The sequence below is a fragment of the Mauremys mutica genome, chromosome 1 (assembly GCF_020497125.1).
Source record: "Mauremys mutica isolate MM-2020 ecotype Southern chromosome 1, ASM2049712v1, whole genome shotgun sequence".
Classification (NCBI taxonomy): Eukaryota; Metazoa; Chordata; order Testudines; family Geoemydidae; genus Mauremys; species Mauremys mutica.
In genome coordinates this window covers 94853076-94871050 of record NC_059072.1, presented here as the reverse complement: position 1 = coordinate 94871050, position 17975 = coordinate 94853076, and the positions used below count along the sequence as shown (strand labels likewise).

Genomic DNA, 17975 nt, shown 5'->3' with positions numbered 1-17975 from the left:
TAGACATTTCTGATGAGGCTGAGTGTGGATCCTGCTTCAGGGAGGGGCTATGTTTTCTGTTGTCACCACTACCAATCCCATGCTTAATTTAAGATGCTGTTGGATGGCTCGGCCAACCTCAATCTTTGCTATTTAATTGTAGGCACTTCTATGGTTGTCATCAGTGTGGGAGCCGAGAGCCTTGCAACCTAGCTTCACAACCAGGCATGGAGAGGTGGGGAACCCCCCGCCCCGTCACAGCTGGAGAACCGGGGCACAGGGCAGCGCAGGCCGCCCAGGGTTGCTCGCTGGTTGCACGGCCGGTGGCAGAGCTGGGAAACGAGCCCAGGCCTTCCAAGGCGCCGCCATCCCGCCCTTCCTCTCTCCACGGCAGAGGGGAGAGGGGCGCGCTGCGGCCCCGGCCGCTCTAGACGGGCTGGGAGCCGAACCCCCGAGGCTGCTGCTGCCCCGGCCGCGCACCCCCGCCCCGCTGCAGGGCGCAGGCAGAGCATGTGACGCGGGCGGGCGGGCGCCCCTGGGCGCTTCTCGCTGCCAGGGGATGCGGGGTTTCGGCAGCGGCTCCCAAGCGGCCCCGCTGCGGGGCGGGACAAGGCGCCGCAGCCGCGACCCTCCTGTCCCTTCCCCGGACCAGAGACCGCTGCTCCCCCGAACATGGCGCGGCAGGGGGCGAGCCAGAGCTAGGCCCCGCCCCTTCCTCCATCGGTTGGCTCGAGAGCCGCCGAGCGCTCTCCGTCTCCATGGCAACCCGCTCTCCTTTTCCCCCTCTGTCTCCGGGATCCGGCCCGTCTTATCGCGAGAGGAGAGCGTGGGGGCAGCGGGCGGGTCTCTAGACACCTGCTCCCCCCGGCAGGCGAAGCGGGGGTGAGGGGAGGTTAGGTAGGAGGCTTCCGGCCCGGAAGTGACGTGAAGGAGCGGTGTTCTGACAGGTAGAGGCGGCAGGTGGATGCAGGTACCCAGCTCGAGCCAGCCGTTTCCGGTGAGTGACTAACCCCTCCCCCATACCAGCTTTGCCAGCTCCCAAGGGCGGGGGGGGGCGCCTGAGGGGTCCCCATTAGCCCCCGCCCCCCCCGATTCCCGGGTATAGCCTGTGTCCGCTCTCCCCCCTCCCCCGGAGCTGTTCCCTCCAGAGGCCCCCCCCCCCGTGCCAGCCTGGCCCCTGCGCCTCGCCTGCTGTGTCACCTCACCCCGAGCAGCAGAGAGGGGTCCCCCAGTGGTTGGCAGCCCTCCCACCCCCATGTCGAGCCGCCACCGACCCCGCTTGGCCCCTCGGCAGCGCAGAACCTGGCCGGTCGCCGCACAGCACGGGCACCTTCTCACAGACCCGCCCCGGCGCGCAGGCAGGCTCCCCGTATCCAGTGCCAGCCACCCCAACGGCGGGACGGAAACTGGGAGACTCCGAACATGGTGCGAACCCCGAGAAGAACCGCTGCGCGGTTACTGTGACAGAGGAGAGGGCGAAGCAGAGAGACGTTTGCTACACTCCTGTCTGAAATCTGAGGGAGCTGGAGAAAGATACTTCCCCAAACTGTCAGGAATTAGAAGAATTCCTGTGAAAAAGCAGTGAGGGGAAACTGTGTGTAGCCCCCGCAGGAGGGAGGCAGAGAAGAGTGTGATACGTATTGACTTGCCTCAGAATCCAGAGGAAACTGAAATAGTAAGTGGATGAAGGGGATAAGACTCCAGATACCACTTAAAAGTATTGTGCAAGCAGATACAACACACAAAGAATCATCTTCCAAAATGGACTGTGTTCTGTCCTAAGCATTGCCAGTACTTGTATAGCTTGTGAAACAATAAAAATCAGCACTATTATCCCCATCCCCAACCCAGAGTGAAGAATCAGAAATATCTTTCTTCCCCAAGGCAAGAGAGGGACAGACAGCTCCATCCCCCACTGGAAGAGAGAGAGAAAGGGGCTGACAGAGGGCACAGTTTGAGTCTTCAGTTTTAGCTGCTGAGCGCAGATGAATTCAGATAACTGGGTTTTGTTCTTTTTTTCTCTTCCCAGGCACTTTGGTGTAAACGGAATCTCAGGTCAAAAGACTCCAGCCAGCCAGAGCAATGTTTGGAGACTTGGACTATGACATTGAGGAGGATAAACTGTGAGTGCTTCACTTCCCTTTCCCAACAACTAAGAATATGTCTACACTACAATGGGACAGCTGCAGTGCTGCTGCTATGCTGTGGTAGTGTAGACACATATTACAGCTATGGCAGGGTTTTTTCATCACTGTAGTAAATCATCTCCTTTAAGAGGCAATAGATAAGGTTGATGGAAGAATTCTTCTGTCAACCTAACTCTGTCTACAGTGGGGATTAGGTTGACCTGACTGTATTGCATAGGACTTGAAATTTTTCATAGCCCTGAGCAATAAAGCTAGGTCAACCTAAGTTTTAAGTGTAGACGATACCTAAAGAGCTGCAACCAGGACCTGCTCAAAGCAGGCAGAGTTGTTCACTCCTGGTGATGTGTGTTGGAGATTTAGGTTAATTGTTCAGTCTTGATCTCTTACTCCCCATGGCTAGGGGGAATGGAGCCTTGCAGTGGTGGTGAGCAGAGGGAAAAGCTTTCTATTGCTCTACAATAACTCTTCCTAATTTGCTGATTGCACAGCAGTGTTAATACGTTCTGAAGTGGCGCACTCTGCTGGAATGGTAGGGAAGGAAGTATGAAGTAGGAAGAAATGGCAGGAGAATGTATTATCCTTAAGGCTTCGAGTTTGTTACGGAGATCAGGGAAGTCACAGATTCCATGACTTTTGCAGCATTCGGTGTGCCTGGGTGCCCCTGTGCCAGGCGCATCGGTTGCTGCTGGGATAATCACAGGCCCCCGTGCACCCCCGGCAGCAGAGTTTGGGTATGGGAGGGGTAGGGGGTTGGGGCACTGGACAGGGTGAGGTGGGCTCTGGGCAGTGCTTACCTGGGGGGCTCCTTGGAAGCGGGGACATCCCCCTTGCTCAGTTGATAGGCAGAGGTGTGGCCAGGTAGCTCTGTGGGCTGCCTCCGCCCAGAGCGCTGGCTTCGCAGCTCCCATTGGCCAGGAACTGTGGTCAGTGGGAGCTGGGGGGGTAGTGCCTGCAAGCAGAGGTAGCAAGCAGAGCTGCCTGACCATGCCTCCGCCTAGCAGCTGAGTGAGGGGGATGTCCCCGCTTCTGGGGAGCCTCCCAGCTAAGAGCCGCCCAAAGCCCACCTCACCCTGTCCAATGCCCCAACCTCCCTACCCCTCCCACACCCAAGTTTGATTCACTGGTATTTTTAGTAAAAGTCATGGACAGGTCATGGGCCATGAATTTTTGTTTACTGCCTGTGACCTGTCCGTGACTTTTACTAAATATACCTGTGACTAAAATGTAATAATATTAATAATCCATAGATCTATGACAGTCATGTGGACCTCCCACAGCATGACAGCACTAGAATTTTATTTGGAAATAAAAGGGTTTTTGCGGAGTAAATAGAGGGACTCTGTTTTGAGAGTAGTCCTCACTGTCAGTCCTATTTCATTCCCGCATATTTGTGTTGTGCATTTATTCACCTAAGTCTTGCACAGAGATTTGAAAAAAATAGCCACCAAAATATTTGAGTGTCTTAAGTATGCTTCACAGTGTATCATGGAGTGTGTTTTCTATCTCTATTCCTCACATACACTCTGAAAAAGATATATTGGGAGTTCTCTCGCTCCATTCCCAGTGACAGAAGACAGGGGCCTGGTTTTGACTGCAGCACTGGATTTGCTCACTAGACTGCTTCCATTATCACATATGTAATCATTAGCCTCTTGTTCAACTTAGTGATTTCAAATAAACATATCTAAGTCATGTTTTGGGCAAGGTCCTTCCAATCTGTGCTGGAAGGCTAAACAGCAGCGGTAAGATGATTAGTTCAGATGAGAAGCATCTGGTATATTTTCAGATTACACATTTTAGCTCTTGCACGCAGATACTGCTATACCAATCTGTGTCAGTGATTATTTCTCTCTCTATATATTGTTCTAGTGGGATCCCCACCGTTCCTGGGACAGTAACCTTGAAGAAGGATGCTCAGAATCTGATTGGCATCAGCATTGGGGGAGGAGCACAGTACTGTCCCTGTCTCTATATTGTTCAGGTGGGCACTCATGGAAGAGGAGAGTATTATGATTGTCCTTGTGAAGCAATGTTAAACTTGACAGATGGAAGCTGAGGGGGGACATGGAGAACCTTATATTTTCTGCTTTTGTCAGAGTGCGAAGCATCCTCTTTCTTTGCCAGCAAACGGAAGTTTCTCACCATAGCTGGGAATAGTTCTGGAAGGATAGGGTTAAGACTCCTGAATTCACACATCCACCTGAGAATCAGCAGAGTGCGGGAAGCATATTAAAATTCAAAGGGATCTGAGCAGGGAATGCCATATGTGATGTACTAGATCAGTGGTTCTCAACCAGGGGTACATGTACTTCTGGGGGTACTTAGAGGCCTTCCAGGGGGTACATCAACTCATCTAGATATTTGCCTACTTTTACAACAGGCTACATACAAAGCACTAGTGAAGTCAATACAAACTAAAATTTCACACAGACAATGACTTGTTTATATTGCTTTATATGCTATACACTGAAATGTAAGTACAACATTTATATTCCAATTGATTTATTTTATAATTATATGGTGAAAATGAGAACGTAAGCAATTTTTCAGTAATAGTGGCTGTGACACTTTTGTATTATGTCTGATTTTTGTAAGCAAGTAGTTTTTAAATGAGGTGAAACTTGGGGGTACACTAGGCAAATCAGACTCTTGAAAGGGGCACAGTAGTCTGGAAAGTTGAGAACCAATGTATTAGACTTCAAGAAATCCTGCTGTAGATGATGCACAAAGTAGAGATGACAAGCCCCAGAAGGAACTGTGTGCTGAACTCTCCTCGGAGAGTTAGGGGTGTCTAAATGTTATGGGTTGGGAAGGGAAGCGAAATAGAGGCTGGCCCATAAGTAAGACTAATTGCACTCCTTTTTGGCTCCATATTTCCTCTACTGTTCCTCTTGTCTCCTAGGTATTTGATAACACTCCGGCAGCCCTAGATGGAACTGTGGCAGCTGGCGATGAAATCACAGGAGTGAATGGGAAGTCAGTAAAAGGGAAAACCAAAGTCGAGGTAGCCAAAATGATACAGGTGGTAAAGGTAAGGAGTAGGAACAGTCCAATGGAACATGCTGGGTCACAGTTTATAAACTCTTGTCCTTCAGTAGAGGAGGCCCCTGCTGCTCAATTCCAGAACAACAGCTCTGGCTTTGCTATTCCATCCAGGGAGAAGTGACGATTCACTACAACAAACTCCAAGCCGACCCAAAGCAGGGCAAGTCCTTAGATATCGGTAAGACGTGCTGGTTTCTCTCTCTCCCTTTATATGCCGGGTAGGAGGAGGGTGGTGAGGAGACCCCAGGCAAAATCAAAATCAGATTTTGTTTCAGTATTTGCTGTTATTTTATCTCCTTTAAATGGACACAAGCTAAAACTTGAGTTGTTGTTTTTTTTAAAGTCCTTCTCTGTGTTACTAATAATACCTGACTATTTAAAATTAATTTAATTTTATCAGTTTTGCTATTATTGCTTTCTGCATTGTGTTCAGTTTGGACAGTGAAACTCGAGAAGTCAGTTTCACATGCTGTCTTTCATTCAGTCTGCCCTTGCTGGTGTTTTCGGATTTCTGACAGTGCATGGAAAGATTCCAGTCCAAAACTCCTGTCTTCAGTTAATCTTATTTTAGATAATCATTAGGACATTTCTCTCCATATTGGGTTTTGTAAACATTTTTTTAAACAAAAGCTACATTTTGAGTTTAACCTACCTGAGTGTCCTCTTTAAACGTGACCACGTTCCTGGCACTCTGGAAAAGCTGAACAGGGCATATAGTAAAGGGCAGCCCCTCTTATTTATTTCTTTGGATTTTCTTTTGTTTTCATTCTCCCCTGTCAGTGAAGATGCTGACAAACTAAAGGAAACTCAGACAAGAGCAGCCAAAAATGCACAGGGGCTGGGAAATGGATTTCTGAGAAAAAATAAGAGCAAAGGGCCTGATTTATCAGAGGTGCCAAGTATCCACAACTTCAGCTGGCATCACTGGGAGCTGCAGGCACTCAGCACTTCTGAAAAATCATGCCCTAAATACATTTATAGTAGTCATAGGATTACAAAAAGGGCATAAATATCTTCAGGAATCTGAAAGGAATGATCACCAAACAAGGGGAGGAAATGTTAAGGATAGTACAAAGACTTTTAACTAAGGGTACGTCTACAGTATGAAATTAATTCGAACTTATTCTATTCAAATTTTTGGAAGCGATTTTATACATTCGGTGTTGTGTATCCCTGCTAAAGCGCGTGAATTCGGCGGAGTGTGTCCATAGTACCGAGGCAGTCCCCGCCACCCATTGCAATTGTGGGTTAAGCTCCCAGTGCATGATGGGGCAAAAACATTCTCGCAGGTGTTTCTGGGTGTGTGCCGTCACTTGATCCTCCCTCCGTGAAAGCTATGGCAGATGCCATACTGCCAGCAGGTGGTGCAGTACGGTGCACCACCTCTCTCCTGGTACTATGAAATCCACCTCTCATATCCTTTTGTCTTTCTATCTACTCTTTTATCTAACCATTTCCCGCCTTTTTTCGGCTACCGTGAACTGAGCAACACAGCTTCTGCCACAAACTCTGCTCTTCCACTCTTGCATCGCTAGCTAATTTTTCCATGTTGTCTATCCTGGGCTCGCGTGCAAACTACAGAAGGCAACAATTCCCCGCTGTTTTTCGGCCATTGTGAACCGAGCCGCACAGCTTCCACCGCAAACTCTGCTCACGCTTTCACCGCAAACTCTGCTCTCCCGCACTTGCAGCTCTAGTGAGCTTCCCGACTCCATGCACCTCACAGTAGAAGTGGAACGTATGCGGCTGTGACTCAGACCGCTCATTCGCCTCCCTGGCTTTTTGGTACGCTTGCCTGAGCTCCTTGATTTTTGTACGACACTGCTCTGTGTCCTTGGAGTAGCCTCTTTCCGTTATGGCCCTGGAGACTTTAGCATACGTATTTGCGTTCCTTTTTTTTGGAACATAGTTCTGCCATAACAGACTCGTCTTCTCAACATGCAATGAGATCCAGTACCTCCCATTCGGACCATGCTGGAGCTCGTCTGCAAATCTGGGACTGTGTGATCTCCTGTGATGGTAGACTCTGCATGGTCGCCTGGGATGGTGGACTGTGCGGATGGTCACCTGTGCTGATGGTGACTAAACAGGAAATGAAATTCAAAAGTTCCCAGGGCTTTTCCTGCTCACCTGGTTAGTGCATTGGAGTTGAGTGTTGTCCAGAGCAGTCACAGGAGAATTCTGGGATAGCTCCCGGAGGCCAATAACGTCAAATTGTGTCAACAATGCCTTTAACCCGGGATTGCGATCTCGATTTAAGCGCTACTCCACTTGCCGAGGTGGAGTACAGAAATCGGATTAAAGAGCCCTTTAAATTGAAAAAACCGGTTTGGTCATGTGGACGGAATCTTTTTTTTTTTTTTTTTAATTAACTCGGCTAATTCCAAAATAACAGACCAGTGTAGACCAGGCCTAAGAGTCATGAGATAAAATTAAGCAAAGGGAAAATTTTGGCTGAGTACTAAATCCTACTTGCCTTACTGTCACACTATTCTGTTAACTTAATTGGAATTAATCAGCTGAGTAAAGTAAGCAAGATGTGGTCCTGAATGTCAAGACATATTTCCTATGGTGAGATCTATTAGGCTGTGTCTTCCAACAGAAGTTGTGGAAGCCCCATTGCCTGGGGTATATAGGACTTGAATAGAGAACATTATTGTAGGGAACATGCCTGCATTGGCCCAGGTTCAGATCTTCCCTGCATCTAATTTCTGTGGCATTCTCTTTCTGTTCAGTTTCCTCTGAGCTCTGCTAAGATAGGCTCAATCTAGCCAGTATGGTACCTAAAACCTGAGTTTTGTTAACTGTGTTCTTTGTCACTCTGGAAATTACCCTGATCCTGAGTTTTGACACTTTTTTGCTGGGTGTAGTGTTGAAGAAAGTGAAGCATCGATTGGTGGAGAACATGAGCTCGGGTACAGCAGATGCCTTGGGACTAAGCCGAGCCATCCTCTGCAACGGTAAGCATACAGAAAGGCACCTTCCTGTTTGGCTACTGGCAATGTCAGTTAAGCTGGTATCCAATAATGCCATGGTGGGTAGTGTTTGTTAAGCTGGTGCCCAGTAGTACTATGGGGCAAGGGGTCTGACTAAGGCAGGCACCTCTCCTGATACTTGCATGAGACACAGTCTCATGTACTTAGATTGCAGGACAGTGAGAGATTCCTGCATGTTTTTTGTTGTGCAGCATTGCAGTGTTATGACTGCATGGTAATGCAACCTCGCAGCGTTTTGATTCTGTGGCACAACAGTCATTTTGCAAGATCAAAATAATTATACCAACAAGCAACAGCCCTCATGTCTGCTAGTGTCTTGTCTATCATTTCTTTAACTGTATTCCGACTACAGGCATTTGTTTCAGTTTTGTTGTGTCACGTCACACCTTATAGTAACCCTGTGTGAAATATGCTGCCTGCAAGTGTCCCATGTGCATAATAAACCTGGGTTCAAAAAAGTCTCCCTGGCCAAATGGATATGTCCCTCATAATGGTGTCAGTTACACCTAAGAAATGCAAACCTGAAATTCCCTCTGCAGTCCCAAATGGATATGGAAGTTCTGTACTTCTGTGCTGTTATACAGCTGCCACCTTCCAGTCTGTATGTAGCTGCATTTCAGTGGTGAATGAAGTGATTCTCCGTTAACCTTTTCAAGTGTGTTAAGAATGCCTAAATTATTGTGAAATTGGGGCTATAGGTCAAATTTTAAACCTGGTTCCAAGTGTAGGGAAAACAACTTTGCCAATTACTTGTGGTCCAGACTTCAACTTCTAATAGTCAAGGAGTTCATGACTGTCCATATGTTCAAGCCCCAAATAATAAATGAATATGTCAGGCACTGTGGGATGTCTGGATAAAAGATGTTGTATTAATGGTTGTCAGGCATTTCTTCATGTACAACCTCTTCTGTCTTAGTGGTAGGTTATGCATGAACCTGGGCATTTCTTGTGATATTCATTCAGCTTTCTCCTCTGAGGGGTGCAGTAATTATCTAGCAGTTACCCTGTCCCTCCTTCTAATTTGTCATATTTAAACACAAGCTCTGCTTTCTTCCCTCAGGATTGTGCCTTCTTGTCATTTATTACTGTTGTAAATAGGGCTGCCCACCCTTTGTGGGAAATACGCTGTGTCACTGTATATCGTGATTGCATCCACAGCCCTTGACATAATGTTGCTGGGGCTCTTTAACTGGTAGCTGGATTGACAGGACACAACAGAACAGTGAAAATCAGGGACCCGTCCAGTGAATTTCAAATAGGTGGTGAGCTGAATTATACAACTCTGAATCCTGTTTGGATTAATTTTTTAAGTTTTACCTGTTGGGTAAGGAGCCATACTTTTGAGGAGGTGGGAAGAGGGTGTTTTCAACCATTCATATAAAATAAATGCCTTCTCCTTTCAGCCACTCACATCCCTATGTTCCCCTGGACTTCAGCATCATAACCACCTGTTCTCTGGTTCTTTGCTCCCCTCTAGATGGATTGGTGAAGAGGCTGGAGGAGCTGGAGAGAACCGCAGAGCTGTATAAAGGTAAATTGCCCTCTTCTGTCAGACATCTCGATTGGGATTGGAGGAGGGAGGATACTGTGTCAGTGGGATGATTTGTATGTTCTCTCTCTCTCTTCTCCCACCACAGGCATGACAGAGCACACCAAGAGTCTCCTTAGAGCTTTCTTTGAACTCTCCCAGACACACAGAGGTAAATACACTGGAAGGAATTCAGTCCTCAAACTTGTAGCAGGCTGACCACCCTAGGATGGGGGAGTGGATGTCTATGATATTATCAGATCTCAGAAGCATCAGGCCTAATCAGTACTTGAAACATGACCCCCAATGAAAACTAGATACTGTAGAAATGAGTGAGGAAGTAGTGTACTTCCTTCTGAGTCAGTTCAGAAACAATTCCCTAGCATGGTGTTAATGGGCACTGTGCTGCCATAGGTACCATCTTTCGCATGAGACATAAAAGTGAGTCGCTGACTATTTGTGGTCTTTAAGGAACCTCTGGCATTCTGCGAAAATAGGATTGTTACACTGCTCCTGGCCAAATTCTAGCTTGTGGGAATGGTTTTTAATATCAGACATGGAGGCTTCTCTCCAGATAAGCCCCTTCTTCTTTTGTATGTATTTTTTTAATTTGCTCAGCATTTGGAGATGTTTTCTCGGTCATTGGTGTACGGGAACCACAGCCAGCTGCCAGTGAAGCCTTTGTGAAATTTGCAGATGCCCATCGCAGCATCGAGAAATTTGGGATCCGCCTACTGAAAACTATCAAACCGGTAAAGAATCAAAGCACAGGAGAGGGGATTGGCATCAGCATACAGGAGAAAGGGGGGAATGGTGAGAGAGGAGACCAGAAATGGAGGAGTCTGTCTTTGAGGGTATAGTCTTAAAAATTGTGATGGGAAGAATTAGAAATAACACTGTAGAAACTTTCTTTAAGTTAAGACAGAGTAGACGTTGTAAATGTATCTGTGGTTTGCAGAGTTATTTGAACATGGTTGTTCAAACTTCCCCCTTTGGCCATCTGCCAACTAGACCGTCACACTTGCACGCACACTCTCCAGTATGCCTGTCCTCCTCTTGGAGGCTCCACATCTGTTGATAATGTACTTACATCTACATAGTCCCTTTCGTCCTTGAGCTCTCTGCTAAGACTGTCAACAAAAGGGAACAATTAGTACCAATCATGCTGTAACATGGACACCTGCCCAGCTGTGAACGAGACTGAGGGTGCCCTAGCTCATTGCAGCAGGCCATCAAGTCCTTTTAGCTCCCTTGTAATGCTCCTTTTCCTCCTTAGCGCTGTAACTTTACTAACATGATTTCTCTGCAGATGCTGACTGACCTGAACACGTACCTCAACAAAGCCATTCCTGACACAAGACTGACCATCAAAAAATACCTGGATGTCAAGTTTGAGTACTTGGTGAGCTGTTCTCTCTCTTTTAACATCTGGGAGAGATTCGGTTTCATAGAATCATAGCACATGAGCACAGAGAAGACGTATTCATTCACATGTACTCCATTTCCCGGTCAAGAGTATTCCATACCTTATCTTCTCTAGCACTTTCTCCAGTCTCCAGGACCCAAGAAACATGCTTCAGCTACTTCCCTTGAGATACTATTCTGCAGCCTAATAGACCTCACAATTAAGATACATTTCCTGATATCTACATGACATATTGCTTAGTTAAATTTAACATCCTTATTTGTAAGGGAGCTCCTACACGATTTACCGTCTTGGAATCTCCTAAACACTTCCTCTCTCTCCCCAGCATTAATACCCTTTAGATACTTATAGTTGGCCATTATTTAGCCAAGCTAGACAATTGAAAATCTTTCCTCTTAAATCAATCCTTTCAGCCCTTTAATCGTTTCATTGCTTTCGTCTTTATTCCTGGCGACTTTTTGCTATGGTAGTGCCCCAAACCATACACAGCACAGAGCTTTTTAGTAGCTTGTAAGTTCTTTAGGGAGGGACAGAATCTTCCTGTATGTCTATCCAGGGTCCAGGACGTTTTGGGTGCTACTGTAGTATAAATAACAAGCCCCTTCCTCTTCCTAGGAGAGGCATGCTTACCCTCCCCCTTTCTCGAAACGGGGTTCATTCTCCTTCTGAGATATTGCATCTGGTTCAGCTGGGCTTTTCCCAGTGTCCATGGTCACACCATTTGAGAAGGTTTTGAGAAGCAGGGACAACCCCCTACATGTCTGATTGCCTGGAAACTCAGTCACACCGTACTTTGTGTGCAGGTGATGGGTTTTTTTTTTAACCCTTGGTGTTTTCTGTTCTTTAATCCTTCCTTTGTAGTCTTACTGCCTGAAAGTGAAGGAGATGGATGATGAGGAATACAGCTGCATTGTGAGTACAGATTGCAGGTTGTATTTCTATAGCATTTTGTCCTCCCTCACATGCAACCCACAGAAACACACATGTGCCTGCATACAGCGATACATTAGCCCTGCTAATAATACATTAAAATTGTTAGTGTTCAAACATGAAGGTCTTTGAGTGCTACGCAGAAAATATAACTGATACCGTTTATGAAACACATCCCATCATCACAAACCATTGGGACCAGTCATCATCTCTATTGCATGCTCACTGAATTGTCTCTCCTACTCTTCTAGTAATACTAGTATGTGTTAAGGATTACTATACAGTGTTATCCTAATGGATTTCACTTGAGTATAATGTGCAGTTTATCTAAAGTCCTGTATTAGATACTCTGCATCCCACACTAATGCAAATTTGTTTGTAAATTGCATTTGTAGTTGTTTAAGGAAAATTGATTTCAGGAGAATCTCTCCTAGTGACAATGTACTTAAACAAATATTCATAATTATAATTGGAAGACTTCCAAAAATCCAGTAAAATCCTCAAATTGGCATGGAAAATAATTCCTAGCATTGAATATAGCCTTATGAATCTTCAAAGTGCTGTACAAATCTTAATCCTTACCAACAACTTGTAAGGTAAATAAAGATGCCCTGTGGATGCCCCGTTTCCCCAACTATAAAAGGGGGATGTGGACTTGTCCAAGGTCAGAGATGGACTCAGTATCAGAGCTGAGATTAGAACTCTGCATTCCTTGGTGCCCAGTTCTTTGCTCAGAGGACCAGACAGTGGTGCCTTCTTAGTAACTAGTAAAACTTGAGTAACCCAACGCCTGATGATGATATACATCCTGCTAAATGGGAGAAGAAAATCTCTCCCTCTGGCCCAGCAGGGTGCCATTGTTGGGCTTTGGCACACATGAATTACGGGTACATTCCAGACCCACAGGCAGAAGCAAATATGTGTGTAGGGAAGAAGCACTATCTGCTGTGCCCTGTGCTGACAGACCCCATCGCTTTTCTCTCAAATATGTGCTGTTGGACAATCAGTAGTTCCACCCTTACTGACTTCCAGTGCCATGACTAGAGGTTGGCAACACACGGATGCCTGGATAGACTTGCCCTATATATTCAACAGGGCTTTGGAGCTGTGCTCCGGCTCTGCTCAACTCCAGGCAAAAACTTGCAGCTCCACTGCTCTGGGAGGGATAGCTCAGTGGTTTGAGCATTGGCCTGCTAAACCCAGGGTTGTGAGTTTGATCCTTGAGGGGGGCTATTTACGGATCTGGGCATTGGTCCTGCTTTGAGCAGGGGATTGGACTAGATGACCTCCTGACGTCCCTTCCAACCCTGATATTCTATGTACAATAGTTAGGCCTCTGGCACCAGTCTTGTTGGGTGCTGGTGCCTCTCTCAATAACTCAGCTAAGAACTCCAGTACCGGCTGGCCATCTGTTCTCACCTTTCCAGGTTGAAAGGGATATAAGTCCCATTCCCTTGTGTCACGGTAATGCTCATTTCTTCATCCCTGCTATTATGTGTTTGGCCTTTGAAGTGGCCGTTTTAACAGTAGATTTGGATGCCCAGAGCTCTGGGCTCCAGCTCGTAGCTTGCCTAGGACTAGCTCCATGTTCCTAGTCATCAGTGGTTCCTGTGCTGTGTTTCAATGGTCCCAAGAGGGCTGCAGCAGGATCCCATGGTGACCTGAGGTTCATGGGATCACATCAGTAAGCCTCTGGCACTGTGAACTTTTTGGGAGTCTCTAAAATGGTGTGGTGTTCTTGGCAGGCACTGGGTGAGCCCCTCTACAGGGTCAGCACTGGGAACTATGAGTATCGCTTAGTCCTACGCTGCCGCCAGGAGGCACGCACGCGCTTTGCCAGGATGAGGAAGGATGTGCTGGAGAAGATTGAACTGCTGGACCAGAAACATGGTGAGTGTCACTGCCCTTCTTCATGGCCCCTATGGGCTTCATCCAGACAGGGGTTCTTTGCCCTTGTGGTCCCTCCTCATCTTAGCCCAGAAACCCTTGCTGCCAGCATCTCACTGACCTCATCCAGTCTGGGTCTCTGGTCCTCACAGACCCTTCTGTTACAGTGCTTGGGAGACAGCTGTGCACAGAGCATGGATGTGACTGCTGCATAGGAATATTTGGCTAATCTCAGGGAGGGAGACTTGGACACAGGCTTGAGGGTGAGGGGAGAGATACTCCTGTGGGTTCTGAAAACCCTGGGGAACAGATTAGTTGCAATTAGCTTAATCACATTCTGGGGTACACACACCCCTCAAATCCAGGATAACGGGGTGTGGACATGGTGGTTGGTCACTGAAAAAGCAAGAGTGCATGTGAGAGGGAGAACACTATCTGCAATATTCCCCACTGACACACTTCCAACCCATCCCCTCTGCAGTGCAGGACATCGTGTTCCAGCTCCAGCGCTTTGTCTCCACCATGTCCAAGTACAATGACGACTGCTACGCCGTGCTCCGGGACGCAGATGTCTTTCCCATCGAAGTGGATCTAGCACGCACCACCCTGAGCTATGGTCAGAAGGACGTCTTCTCAGATGGGGCAGAGGAGGAAGAGGAAGCAGGAGAGCGAGAGGCCAGGAGGAAGGAGGAAGCAAATGGTGAAAAGCTTATTGATGATGCCTGAATATGCTGACACAGTGGGCAGGAAAGACATTAGAGACTGATAAAATCTGTTTCACATGGTGATTTGTCCTCAGTGATTTTCTGTATAAGCTCAGCAAGGGATTCCTCCTCTGCTTCAGATGGGGGCAGTTGGGATGACTTGGGCGCAAAGTATACACTCTTTCCAGCCTCCACTTTTTCCTTCCCTCTCTCTTTGCCTGGATGACTTTCCCCAGCGTTCCATTGCCCAACTCAGAGGCTGAGGTAGGGGGTTACTGTGGGAAACCCTTTGAGGAATTCCCTCCCTGCACCATATGATTCCACCTGCGGAGGGGACCCTTCTGAGTGTGAAGGGTACATCCCTCCTCTTCTGCTGCCTGTGTCTGCTAAAAATAGCACCTGAAGAGGGATGACTATGGACAGCAAGAACAGCTCCTCCTGATCTGCCCTCACTAGATGGAAGTCAGCAGGATCACTCGCTCCACTGCTGACTACCCTGGGACCAGAGGGTTTTGCCTCTCTACTCTCCCACTTCAAATGTTGTTTACAATTCTACTGCCCCTGCTGGCTCTAGGTAGGTGTGAGGATGCTAGAGGAATCTGCCCCCTCTCCACCTGCTTTGGCTGCTGTTTCCTATGGAAGAGAAAGAGAACCCAGGCAAGCTGAGGTATAGAACTAGTGGTAGATGTAAACAGGTCATCAACCAACAAGGGACTGATGAAATCCTGCAAGGAAAGGGCTGCCTGGAGCCCTTTCCATGTGTAGCATCACCCTCCCCAAAGAAAGAGAAGGGAACTGGCCTTTATCAGAGAGGAACCATCTTCAGCAGTACATGGGCAAAAGTGAACCTTCTATAGTCAAAAGGAGGAGGTTTGTGAAATTCACACTGGCTCAGGGGACTCTGGTCCATGTGTTTCTTTGGTCATTTCCCCCTCTCACATTTTGCTCCTGGTTGGCCTTAACCAGATTTGCTCCTTGAGGATGCACAGCTTATCACGTGCACCCCTCCCTGTGCATAGGTGCCAAGATGTGTGATCATTATAAAACTTGGGAGGAGGTGCTACAGCCTTCTATCAGAGAACGTGTTGAACAGCACACAGTCTTATGGGGAGGGGAAAACAGTGCCTGCAGATGGAGATTATTTTAGACATGTGATGTAAGGAGCATGGAGTATTAAATCACCCACCCCCACCCTACAGCTCGCCCTGTTGCTACATGACCATTCAGTTCCCCATTTTGTGCTGCCTTCGGGCTGGAAAGCCCAGCTGGAACTCATAGCTAAGGCTTCTCACTCCCAACACAAGGCAAGGGGAAAAAGAAAAATCAGGGGAAGAAAGGATTCCTCCCAACCCCCCTTCCCTTTCTCTCTCCTTTTTGGAGTCCCAGTTCCATAGAGTGGCTTTCTGTTGGTGGCAGTGATCTGTTGGGGGTGAAGGTTTTGACTTCTCCCCACTCCCTAAGGATGACATGTACCAGCTGGCAGTGAGCAAGGGTATTAAGGGCATTAATTTATGATTTATATGTTTTTTACTTGTTTTGTTTCTGGACTCTGTTGTCATCTTCTCTGTGGGTGGTTCAAGAAGGTCAGCTAGGACTAGGCTCCTCCGGAAGACTTGAATGGGCTTTAATATGCTGATGGATGCCTCCTAATAAAGAAAAACATAACATTTCTATTTTCCTTCCCCTTTTCACTGGCTTTTTCGTGATCTGTTCGCTTCTCCTCATCCCTCTGGGACCTGAGGTGGGACATGAAGGTTGTGCATAAGGCTATGTTCCTTTTGTCTTAAGGGGGATATTAACTCCTTGAACAGAATTATGGTGGACATCACTGCACCTTGCTTTGTGATGTACATGCTACATAAGGCTATATACACAGGGTGTCCTATGTTTCTAGGTGTGCTATGGCTTGGCTTAGAGGGCGAACATATCCTTGCAGAACACAGTAGTCCACCTCAATCGTGTCCTGCAGCATCCCTTGCTATTCCAGTGGTAGGTTCTAACCACAGACTCAGCTGCCACACCTCAAGCCTGAGCTGGCAGTAAGTCCTGACCTTGTGAGCAGAGGCTGCCAGCTGTGTCAGAGGTAGCTTATAGGAATGGAAAATGTCACTGATGGAGCTCCAGCAAACCACATTTCACCAGCTCTGGCCACACACTCTCTCCCTAAGCTCTGAATTCTGACTGGCAGAGATCACAGGGCAGGCTTCTTAGCATCCCATTTGGAGTGTTACAGTGCAATATGATGGCACCAACTTTTCTTTTAAAAAGCACTCCTCATGCTTTGTCCTCTGAGGGGTTCTAGCGGCCAGGGTGACACTGTTTGAATGGGAGTTGGACAAGAGCAACCACAGTAATCAAGGATCTTGAGGGACCAAATGTATATAGGAAAACGCTGTTGGAGAAGGAGTATTGAGTGCAGTCCAGGTCCTGAGCTATGATAAGCCATATTCAGTGCATCTTGGAAGGGAACGTGGCAGAGGTAGCTTTATACCATCTTCATGGCCCCTGGGGGGTCGGGGAAACTGCTCTGCTCCTGGGACTTAGAGTAGCCTGAAGGCTGTTGTAAGTTACAACAAGCTGCCCATATCCCCCTGGAGGTGCTCTAGTGGCAACCTTTTTCCCTGGCCCGGCCCCTATGCTGAGGCCAGTGTGGAGTAGCTCTCCCTCCTGCTGAGTTCCCATTACAAAAGAGGCCTGCCCAGCTACAGCTTTGTGCTGCCTATGTTGGGAGACAGACTCTGACCACAGCCTTGTATAACTAGACTTCATGAGATGAAACTGAATAAAGGAAAATGTTGCCTGGATAGTTGGAATCCTTTGCTACCAGTGAGGTCCATGTAGACTGGATTAGTTTCCCAGAAGATGTGGTGGAGGCTCCTTCTCTTGAGTCACTTAAAAGTACAAGATTGAACAAAGCCACAGAGACTATACTCAAGGAACTAACTAATCTTGATGCTCCAAAAATGGTCAGATTTATTTGGGAGTTCAGATAAATTTTAATGTGAATACAGTGCTGGTTGCAAGTTACAAGCGGAGCCTCCTACACAGACAGAGGGGGGGTAGCTACAGTGCTCTTTGCTCCCCCACCTCCGCCCCCTCTGTCTCAGCTGAGTCCTGGATGGAGGGGGCCACATCTTGGTTGCAAGCCCCCTGGCTCATTGAGGTCTTGTCTCGCTTTGAAAACTATCCTTATTGCAGCAAATCAATACCACTTGTGTAGTAGCAACTGGAGTGTGACCTTCTCTCTCTCTCCCCCCACCAAATTCGGTTTAGCTGGGCTATCAGTAATGTCTCTTATGACTACTCCCTAGTTCATATTCAAGCCAGTGACCT

At 47.4% G+C, this 17975-nt stretch overlaps 1 protein-coding gene across 3 annotated transcripts; it reads left to right on the top strand.

Moving 5' to 3' along the window:
- Window positions 1–776: 776 nt before the first annotated feature.
- On the top strand, window positions 777–16315 carry PICK1 (protein interacting with PRKCA 1). 3 transcript variants are annotated; one of them, XM_044985647.1, is made up of 13 exons: window positions 777–976; window positions 2009–2102; window positions 3996–4107; window positions 5029–5157; window positions 5283–5349; window positions 8042–8131; window positions 9645–9698; window positions 9805–9867; window positions 10314–10447; window positions 11005–11097; window positions 11983–12033; window positions 13797–13941; window positions 14425–14619. In XM_044985647.1, the coding sequence occupies exons 2-13, from the start codon at window positions 2062–2064 to the stop codon at window positions 14475–14477; spliced, it is 1032 nt and encodes a 343-aa protein (XP_044841582.1). In that variant the 5' UTR covers window positions 777–976; window positions 2009–2061; the 3' UTR covers window positions 14478–14619. The 3 variants fall into 3 exon arrangements, with proteins under 3 accessions (XP_044841582.1, XP_044841564.1, XP_044841574.1); XM_044985629.1 differs by having other exon boundaries at window positions 778–976; window positions 14420–16315; XM_044985639.1 differs by lacking the exon at window positions 777–976 and adding an exon at window positions 1207–1654 and having other exon boundaries at window positions 14420–16315.
- The last annotated feature ends 1660 nt before the right edge of the window (window positions 16316–17975 follow it).